At 46.9% G+C, this 10890-nt stretch overlaps 1 protein-coding gene across 1 annotated transcript; it reads right to left on the bottom strand.

Annotated features, from left to right (window-relative positions):
* Positions 1–114: 114 nt before the first annotated feature.
* Positions 115–5442, bottom strand: LOC309382063 (uncharacterized protein; the record flags this gene model as incomplete). Its single annotated transcript, XM_081933526.1, has 3 exons — positions 5331–5442; positions 871–2813; positions 115–270 (listed from the first exon to the last, which is right to left on the bottom strand). Exons 2-3 carry the CDS (start codon positions 1960–1962, stop codon positions 115–117), a joined length of 1248 nt encoding a protein of 415 aa, XP_081789652.1. The 5' UTR covers positions 1963–2813; positions 5331–5442.
* Between the last annotated feature and the right edge of the window lie 5448 nt (positions 5443–10890).

Here is a 10890-nt window from a genome sequence, read left to right as displayed (position 1 = left end):
TTTCTCCTGTGTGAGTCCTCTGGTGTCTCACCAGATCATAATTCTGACTGAAACATTTCCCACAATTAGGATATTTGAAGGGTTTCTCTCCTGTGTGAGTCCTCTGGTGTGTCATCAGGATGGGTTTGTGACTGAAACCTTTCCCACAGTCAGACACTCAAAGGGTTTCTTTCCTGCGTGAGTCCTCTGGTGTTTCACTAGGCTGGATTTATGACTGAAACCTTTCCCACAGTAAGGACATTCAAAGGGTTTCTTTCCTGTGTGAGTCATCTGGTGTGTCAACAGGCCATGATTCCGACTGAAACTTTTCCCACAGTCTGGACATTCAAAGGGTTTATCTCCTGTGTGAGTCCTTTGATGTCTCACCAGATCATAATTCTGACTGAAACTTTTCCCACACTTAGGGCATTCAAAGGGTTTCTCTCCTGTGTGAGTCCTCTGGTGTTTCACCAGATCACAATTCTGACTGAAACTTTTCCCACAATTAGGACATTTGAAGGGTTTCTCTCCTGTGTGAGTACTCTGGTGTGTTATCAGGCTGGATTTGTGACTGAAACCTTTCCCACAGTCAGGACATTCAAAGGGTTTCTCTCCTGTGTGAATCCTCTGGTGTCTCACCAGATCATAATTCTGACTGAAACTTTTCCCACAATTAGGACATTCGAAGGGTTTCTCTCCTGTGTGAGTCCTCTGGTGTGCCATCAGGCTGGATTTGTGACTGAAACTTTTCCCACAGTCAGGACATTCAAAGGGTTTCTTTCCTGTGTGAGTCCTCTGCTGTGCCACCAGACCATCATTCCGACTAAAACTTTCCCCACAGTCAGGACATTCAAAGGGTTTCTCTCCAGTGTGAGTCCTCTGGTGTCTCACCAGATCATAATTCTGACTGAAACTTTTTCCACAATTAGGACATTTGAAGGATTTCTCTCCTGTGTGACTACTCTGGTGCGTTATCAGGCTGGATTTGTGACTGAAACCTTTCCCACAGTCAGGACATTCAAAGGGTTTCTCTCCTGTGTGAATCCTCTGGTGTATCACTAGGCTGGCATTCCGACTGAAACCTTTCCCACAGTCAGGACATTCGAAAAGTTTCTCTCCTGTGTGAGTCCTCTGGTGTTCCACTAGGTGGGCATTCTGACTGAAATCTTTCCCACATTTAGGACATTCGAAGGGTTTCTCTCCTGTGTGAGTCCTCTGGTGCATCATGAGGCTGGATTTGTGACTGAAACCTTTCCCACAGTCAGGACATTCAAAGGATTTCTCTCCTGTGTGAGTCCTCTGGTGTTTCACTAGGCAGGAATTCTGACTGAAACCTTTCCCACAGTCAGGACATTCAAAGGGTTTCTCTCCTGTGTGAGTCCTGTGGTGTCTTACTAGGGAGGAATTCTGACTGAAACCTTTCCCACAGATAGGACATTCGAAAGGTTTCTCTCCTGCATGAGTCTTCTGGTGTCTCACTCGGTTGCAATTATTACTAAAGCTTTTGCCACAGTCAGGACATTTGAAAGGTTTCTCTCCTGTGTGAGTCCTCTGGTGTTCCACTAGGTGGGCAATCTGACTGAAATCTTTCCCACAGTTAGGACATTCGAAGGGTTTCTCTCCTGTGTGAGTCCTCTGGTGCGTCATCAGGCTGGATTTGTGACTGAAACCTTTCCCACAGTCAGGACATTCAAAGGGTTTCTCTCCTGTGTGAGTCCTCTGGTGTGTCACTAGGGAGGAATTCTGACTGAAACATTTCCCACAGATAGGACATTCGAAAGGTTTCTCTCCTGCGTGAGTCTTCTGGTATCTCACCAGGTTGCAATTATTACTAAAGCTTTTGCCACAGTCAGGAGATTCGAAAGGTTTCTCTCCTGTGTGAGTCCTCTGGTGTTCCACTAGGTGGGCATTCTGACTGAAATCTTTCCCACAGTTAGGACATTCGAAGGATTTCTCTCCTGTGTGAGTCGTCTGGTGCGTCATCAGGCTGGATTTGTGACTGAAACCTTTCCCACAGTCAGGACATCCAAACGGTTTCTCTCCTGTGTGAGTCCTCTGGTGTATCACCAAGTTGGCATTCTTCCTGAAACATTTCCCCAATCAGAACATTCATATGATTTCTTTTTTGTGTGCATCCTCTAGTATATTACCAGGCCGGTGTTTAGACTGAAACTTCTCCCACAGTCAGCGCATTCAAAGGGTTTCTCCCTGGTGTGAGTTCTCTAATATATCACCAAGTTGCCAGGCTCACTTCGTTGGGAGCAAATGTAGGACACCTCCCCTATGTGGGTCCTTCCATGAACCACAAGGGAGCAGTTCTGACTAAAGCTTTGGCCACATTAGTATTGCTTTTCTCCAATGTGGATCATTTCATGCACACTAAGTTGTGATTTGAAATACGCACTTTGCCCACAATAGCCACGTCTGTGGATCTGCAAAACGCGATCACGTGAACCTAAAACAGGGCAACCGTCATAAATGTGAGTTAGCTGCCTAGGATTCAAAAATAAATCACGGGACCATGGGGCTGCTGTAATAGTCATAAGTGTGAAAAATGGTCATCAGTCAGGTTTTTCAGTGGCATTATCACTTCGAATGGCTACTAAACAAACAGTGATAAGCCGAGGACTACCTGTAATGTATCCTTGTGTTCTGCATACTCTACTTTTTCCAGTTTGAAATCTCTTCTTGATCACCTGCTGGGGAAGAAGGAGAATTTTGTGGGTTTCTGAAGGAAATGGAAATGTTTTGATTTCTGCCTTGGTTTGCTTTCCTTTTTAACATTGCTTGTTATTCTCAGTTGTCCGGAGTTCTCTTATTGGCATCCTCTTTGCCTGTAAGATTGAAAGAAAATGTTTATAAAATGGTTGCAGAAGATGTAAAAAAGAAAACTATATACATTAAAGGCAAAAAGGAAATATTCCACAATGCTAAAATAACCTTAGATTAATTATGATTTATTTGATGTATTGAAGATTACGGAGATCCAAGATCACATTTGCATTCAACCATGAAATTCTCTGGTTGACTTGAGTCAATACAAATTCTTAGAATAGCAATTATTGGATAGAATTGCTGTAATTAAGATGAATATAATATATAACAGAATAATAGAGCGGGAAGGGACCTTAAAGGTCTTCTTGTCCAACTCTCTGCTCTACCATTTCAGAAGTGGACTTTGAATCTCTTTTTGGACGCCTCCAGTGATGGAGCACCCAAAATGTCTGAAGGCAAGCTATTCCATTGGTTGATTGCTGTAATCGTTAGGAATTTTCTTTTTAGCTATAGGTTGCTTCTCCCTTTGGTTAGTTTCCATCCATCGTTTCTTTTGGTACTTTGGAAAATAAATGGACTTGTCTTTGTCTTCATAGGAGCCCCTCAAATATTGGAACACTGTTATCATGTTTCCACTCGTCCTTTTCATTAGACTAGACATGCCCAATTCCTATAACCATTCTTTGTACGTTTTAACCTCCAGCACCCTAATTACTTTGATGCTTATTTTGTCTGGCAAAAAGAGTGGGTGACTCTCCAAATTAAGAGGTTACATGAGCTAGAGGGCCATGAATTAAGATTTTGATGGCATGACTATTTATGGCATGATATGGTTTGGGAATGCTATAAAAGCATTGAATTTTGGAAATATAAAGAGGAGTTTTTTATAATTTATGAAGGGCATGTCACAAAGCAAAGAAATGGATTAAGATACAGATCTTAATAGAAGACTATTAAAGTGAATATAAAATAAAACCAGGATTATTTTAGGCTTAATGGATAAAGAACTTTTAAAAAATGAAACACAGTTGTTATATATGTTGATTGAGGCAGGAATACCATTATTTTCATTTTTCTTTGCACTTCTATATTTTATATTTTGATCAATTAATAATTTTTTTGTGACCAAAACCCCAAAATTCTTACCACTGCAAAGGGTTTCTGTGAAATATATCTGGAAGTGATGGGGATAGATTATACAATTGTAGATATATGGATTTAGAGAAAAATAGAAATAAACAAACCTACAAACTTATATATTTGGAAAATCTATGTGTTTTCAGCCCAACAAGTATTCCAAAATTGTTACAGTCAAACCTTTCAATACTTTCAGAGATGTGGGGGCCTTAACTGATGAAATGATGCTTAAAGCCTCTGCAAGATTTGAAACAACCGTTTTGCCCATGAAAGTCCTGAGATCACAGTAAGGGCAGAAAATACTTTCCACAACTACTCTGTTGACATTCCCCTTGAAGGAGTCCCCACTTACTGACTGTATTTGGGACTTGCATGTGTCACTAAGCAGCCTGATCATGAAGCATGATGTCACCTGACAGTACCAACTTACATCTGTTCCTCTGCAGTTGTGGGTTGTTAAAGTCAATTTCACCGGACCCTGACTGGCAACTTCCTGCTGGCTTCCCCACTGATTTTCCTTCTGTGAAGCGAGTTGGAAAGGCCAGAAATTGGAATCCTGAGTGTGGGATGCTGAAACCATCCTGAATGTCCACCGGTTGGCAGAACCCAAATTGGTGCAACTCCTTTTCCTGCATATTCATAACCACAGAAACAGCTAACTTGTTCAGGTCACTGAAGAAGTGTTAGGAGGACCACAGATTTCTGGACCAGGTCTGCAGCTGCTTTTGCAGTGCCATAGTAACTTTGGAGGCTCATGAAACAAATTGTAAGCATGGACCACCTATACAAACTGAACATCTGAAAAGGTCCTCAACAGAACCTTTTTAGTTGAACCCGGTTAATACATGGATGGGGCACCAATAAGAAATACTGTGCCTGTAGGCTAGACATGGAAATTAAAAAATCAAAAAGACACAGTGGTAGATCAGTCCAATATTATTGCCAAGAAAACATAACAGGATCCATAACAGAACAAAAGAGTTGAAATTGGAAATCTTCCAGTCTACAGAAGAGGAGGCCGAGGGGTGAAATGATAGCCATCTTCCAATACCTGAGGGGCTGTCACAAAGAAGAGGGGCTCAACCTCTTCCCCAGAGCATCTGAAGTCAGAACGAGAAGCAATGGATGGAAACGAATCAAGGAGAGAAGCAACCCAGAAACAAGGAGACATTTCCTGACTGTGAGAACAATTAACCGGTTTGCCTGCAGAAGTTGTGGATGCTCCATCACTGGAGGCTTTCAGGGAGAGACTGGACAGCCATGTGCCTGAAATGGAAAAGGTCTCCTGCTGGAGAAGGGGGCTGGACTAGATGACCTCAAAGATCCCTCCCAACTGTTATTCCACATTCTATCTAGTTGCTTCTCTGCTTCCAGGCCGTGGAGGGAACCAAACAGCCCGAGTTGCTCCCGGATTCTCCTCCCACCTGCCCTCAACTCACCTCCCAGCTGCTTCTTTGAGCCTCGGAAGAACCGCCAGAGTCTCTCTGCACGAAACTCGCCTCTCTCTTCCGTGAGTGTTTCGGAAGAGGAAGTTCCTCTGTGCTCCTTTTTTTCCATTCTGTCTAGCAATACAATACTCGATGGCTTTAACTCTTTTAAGGTCAATCGGAGAGGCCGCTATTGTACTGTTGGCTCTTCAGTCGCAGATGCTGCCATCTCCTGATAGGAGGCTGAAAAACAGGCTTGTCCTATCTAGCTATGGCATTGGCCAGATCCTCTCACTGATTATGTGCTATCAATCATTTTCAGACTCCTAGCAACCTTTATTTGCAGCTGAGCTAAGCCAAATATAATAATTACTGAAAAACTGCTATCACATCACTCCGGTTTTTCTCTCTGTTACCCAATTCCTACAATTGTTCATCGTATTGTAGGAAGTTATCACCTAGCCCTCTCCCAGAAAAATGAAATATCCTAGGAAATATTGATAAGGCAGAATATTATATTTTCCTGGATGTGAAAAAGGGAGAAACACATTTTAAACAAAGTAAATTCCTACAGCTTCCAGCCCATCCCCACTTTGTCAATGGGCCATTAAGAAGACCAAGCTAGTCCACTTTACATAATAAAGAGTTCTCCTCTTAACTCCAGAGTGATGGGATAAGGCAGGATAATATAAGCCTTTATTCAAGTGACCACATGGAGGGGAACTCAATCAAACCTGAATTCAAAACAGCCTAGAGGGTTGCCCCTGCATGGGCCCATGTGAGTCTGGCAACCAATCAGAATACATTTCTTACACAGGAACAGGAAACAGATAGGTGGGGCAGAACAGATTATAAAAATCCCTGCAAGCCCTTCTTCAGCCCTTCTCTTCCCTTCTCTTCTCCACCAATATTGAAGCATGTGGTCACTTTTTCTGTTCAGGGCTCAGGCCATGTGGTCCTGTCCACCATTAAAACCATCTTTCCAAGCAGCTTCCATGTCTCCAGTGTCTTTTTCCCCACTTGGAGCCAAACCCAGAAGGACATTTCTTCCAACAGTATGTTTTACCCACCAATCCCCTTCATGACTTTGTTCTTCTTCTCTGCACTCTTTCTACGGCCTAAACACTTTTGTATCCTGGTGACCCAAACTGGATGCAGTATTCAAAGTGTAGTCTTACTAATACAGTATAACACAATACTAACACTTCATGTGACCTTTGTTACTATCCCTGTGATGCTGCAGAGGAGGACTGAATTGTCTTTTTAGGCAATTACAGCACACTGTAGGAAGTTAGCACCCAGCCCTCTCCTAGAAAAATGAAATATCCTAGGAAATATTGAAAAGGCAGAATATTATTGTTAGATTTGGTGAATGGATGAGGCAGACTCAGGCTTCAGCAAATGACAGCAAATTTAGTAGTCTGGATTATGGAAAAATTGCAGGAAAATATTAGATAAGACAGGAGCAAGCTAAAATAGGGGTGGTGGTGGTGAATCAACTTCTTGTTTATTGCCCATGTTTTGTTACAAACTACTCTAACTGCTGCCTGTTTTTTTAGCTATATTGATTACATTGAATATGATATTAATCAAAAGATAAGTGGGTTTAGATAGGGTTTTTAGAGGCGGGTGGGGCGATTGGTGAGCCAGCCAATCAGTGAGCGGGGGTGGGGCTAGGATAATGTGGACGGGCAGGGGGAGCAAGTGATGGTGTGGCTTCCGGACGGGCGGGGGTGAGCGAGCAAACAAGCTTCTTGTTCTACCCTCAGGTGCCTTGGAGAATAGTTTGACTCCCTCAAAAAGGGAGCTGCCAGACCTCTCACTCAGTGGATGCCTGTACTTGACCAAATAAAGAGCTGTTATCAGCCTTTTGTGCCTTTCATTACCCAATCTAACATGAAGAAAATCAGAGTCAATATAATTTTCCTTGGTCAGTCTGCAGATGACATTAGGGCCAAATTACAGAAGACAGAGGGGGGGGGCAGGAAAGGCGATCTCTGAACTTGTGGAATTAGCATACACAGTGTATACTAATTGGTCTCAAACCTCAGGGAAGAAAGAACTTCAAAGGGCAAGAAGAAATGCAATTTTTCTCCTCCGGACTCTTAGACAGGAAGAGCAGGAGGCCAGGGGTGTAACTGCCAGAAGAATTGTATGAGGAGGTGATTTATGGGGACAGGTAGTTAGAATCCCAGGCCCGATCAGAGGAACCGGCCCTCCAGTTGGCAAAAGGGAAGAGGGTTAATATCTACACAGACAATAAATATGCATTTGGAGTTTTACTCGCTCATGGGGCTATTTGGAAAGAAAGGGGTACGCTCACTGCCCGGGGAGGGGGGGGCAATCAAACATGGGCCACAGATCATAGCATTACTGGAAGCTGTACACTTCCCTCACGAGGTTGCAGTCATGCATGTCAGCAGTCATTCCAACGACAACACCTTGGTGGCAAAGGGAAATAGGGCAGCAGACAAGGCAGAAAAAGAGGCCTCTCAGCTGGTCCCTGCACAGGTCTGTCCCCTGATCCCCTACCACTTGGAAACATCCCTGTCCAAACCATCCTACACTAAAGAGGAAGAAAAATGGGCTCAAGAACTGGGAGCCACTTGGTCCCAGGACGGGTGGTAGAAGTTAGGACAAAGGGTGGTAGGTGCCTAAGATTCCCCTAAGACTGTGATGGTGAACCTATGGCACGCGTGCCACAGGTGGTATGCAGACCCATTTGCCAGGGCATGCGAGGCGTTGCCCTGCACTGGCCAGCTGACTTTGGCCTTCTTTTGAGGCCATTCTTCGCCCTCCAAACTTCTGGTTTGCCCGTAGGCCCAGTTTTTTGCACTCCGGAGGTTTCGGGGAAACTCCTGAAGCCTCTGGAGGGCCTCCGGGGGGGCAGGGGAGAATGTTTTTGCCCTCCCCCGGCTCCTTGCGCCTGGCGCTGTGGCTGTAGTAAACCCCCAAAGCCCCCGCACCACTAGAATAACTGCTGCCTCCTCCTCCTCCTCCTCCTCCTCCAACAGCACCACCACATTTGCTGCCCGGCGCTGCGGCTGAGGTGAAGCTGTCAAAGCTCCCGCTGGTGCCCCTGGCCATGGCAGCAGTGCCTCACCTTCCACTTGGAGCACCTGAGCTGGGCCCTGCATTACCCCTGCCCCCTCCTCCTCCGCCATGCTTTGAGGAGCCATGAGGCCGCGGGAGCCAGTAGGAATGCAGCGGAGGGGGCGGGAGCAGGAAAAAAAGACCTCATGGCTTCTCAAAAGCACGGAGGAGGAGGAGGAGGCAGCAGGGGTAACGCGTGGTCCAGCTCAGGTGCTACGAGCGGAGGGGGTGGCACTGCCACTGCTGCCATGGGTGGAGGCACCAGCGGGAGCTTTGGCAACTTCACTTATAGAGCCTGGGAAGGGGGAAAAAGCATGCCAAAATGGGGGGGGGGAGCACTGGTCGTGTGCACATGCATGCGGGGGTCATGTGCATAGCATTATGGGTGTGGAATGCCCACCCACGACCCCCTCCTTTTCCCCCTGCTTTTGGCACATGAGCCAAAAAAGGTTCACCATCACTGCCCTAAGAGCTTTGCTGACCCTATTACACAAAAACACAAACTGGGAGGGGGGGCTAAAGTGCTCACTGATTTTGTCTACCGATACATGCTGGCAAAAGGCCCATATGCCGTCACTAACAGGTCGCCTAACCAGGTCGCTGCAGCCCGTTTCCGTTGTGCACAAAGCAACCCAAAGATAGCACGGAAACCTCCTTTGGGAGTCCTTCTACTGGGTTCATATCCAGGTGCTGTGTGCCAAATACCATATTTTTCGGGCTATAAGACGCACTGGTGTATAAGACGCACCAAGATTTTGAAGAGGTAAGTAAGAAAAAAAGTTTTGGTCTTCCCCAGCCCCCAGCGGGACTCTGCAGGCTGCAGCAGGGCTGGGCTAAGGCAAAACAGCCCCGTTTTTCACCAAAATGGGGGCATTTTTCCCTTCCTCCAGCCCTGCTGAGGCCTGCAGAGTGCTTCTAGGGGGTGGGGAAGGCAAAAATACCCCCATTTTGGTGAAAAACGGTCCATTTTTTGCCCATTTTTCTGAATTTCTCCAGAAACTGGGATTTAGAGATCTCTTGGTTTTGTGTGTACTTTTTCTGGATGGGTTGAGGCTTTTCCATGCCATACAAACAAGGCTAAAGAAGTAGCCCATATCCACACTCTCAGGAAGCCCAGCTGCACTGGCTGCAGGCCATTCCCACAGCTTTGCTACAGCTCAGAATTGCCGCACAAAAACATAGTGTCCTTAGCCCCTTTGAACTCCTGTATGGACATGCCTATCCGTTCTATAGAGTAGGTGGGGAGCCTGTGCATTTGGTGGGGGAGGAGACCCTCCATCAATATGTGAGCTAGCTTGCTGGGGTCCTGAATTCTCTTTCTCGTTACATGCCGAAAACGAACCCTTGGGCCTGAGCCATCCAGTGCATCCCTTTCAACCAGGAGACTGGGTCCTAGTGAAATTGTGGCGGCTCGACTCCCTGTTCCAGGAGAAGTGGAAAGCCCATTCCAAGTGCTGCTGACCTAAGGTGACCAGACGTCCCGCTTTTGGCGGGACAGTCCCGATTTTTAATAATTTGTCCCGTGTCCCGCGGCATTTTAAAAAAGTCCCGATTTTTGGTAAGATGCGTGGCCGCACACGTGGCAAGAAAACGCCACACAGCAGTTTGTAACTGCCGCGCAGTGATTTCTACTGTCACAGGCTCCAGAAGCTGGGAGGTCCTTTGCAGGCGGCTAGAACTGGCCGCCCGCAAAGGATCTCCCCGGACTTGTTTTGATGAGCGCAAGGCGACTGACGGTAGTTTGCACCAGCCGCACCCGCTCAAACTATTGTCAGTCGCCCCATGTTCAGCAAAGTAAGCCTGGGGAGGTCCTTTGTGGATAACCAGTCCTAGCCACTTGCGCCTGGCGCTGTGGCTGTAGTGAACCCCCCAAAGCCCCCGCCGCCACTAGAATAACTGCTGCTGCCTCCTCCTCCTCCTCCTCCTCCTCCTCCTCCTCCTCCTCCTCCTCCTCCTCCAACAGCACCACCACATTTGCTGCCCGCCACTTGGAGCACCTGAGCTGGGCCCCGCGTTACCCCTGCCCCCTCCTCTTCCGCTGTGCTTTTGAGGAGCCATGAGGCCACGGGAGCCAGTAGGAATGCGGCGGAGGGGGCGGGAGCAGGAGAAAAACACCTCTTGGCTTCTCAAAAGCATGGAGGAGGAGGAGGAGGCAGCAGGGGTAATGCGGGGCCCAGCTCAGGTGCTCCGAGCAGAGGGGGTGGCACCGCCATCGCTGCCACGGGTGGAGGCGCCAGTGGGAGCTTTGGCAGCTTCACCTCAGCCGCAGCGCTGGGCAGCAAATGTGGTGGTGCTGTTGGAGGAGGAGGAGGTGGAGGAGGAGGCAGCAGCAGTTATTCTAGTGGCGGCGGGATCTCATCAGCATCTTCAGCGGCAGCCCTGCCCCCGGTGAAAAAAAATGAAGATGGAGCAGATCCACGCAGATGATGTCGCCGCAACATGACTGGAGGAGGAATTCTGGGAGTTGAAGTCCAGAAGT

Source organism: Natrix helvetica (genome assembly GCF_964273705.1).
Source record: "Natrix helvetica genome assembly, chromosome: 1".
NCBI lineage: Eukaryota > Metazoa > Chordata > Lepidosauria > Squamata > Natricidae > Natrix > Natrix helvetica.
Note: the sequence above shows the minus strand (reverse complement) of the source record. Positions and strands in the feature narration are given on the sequence as shown.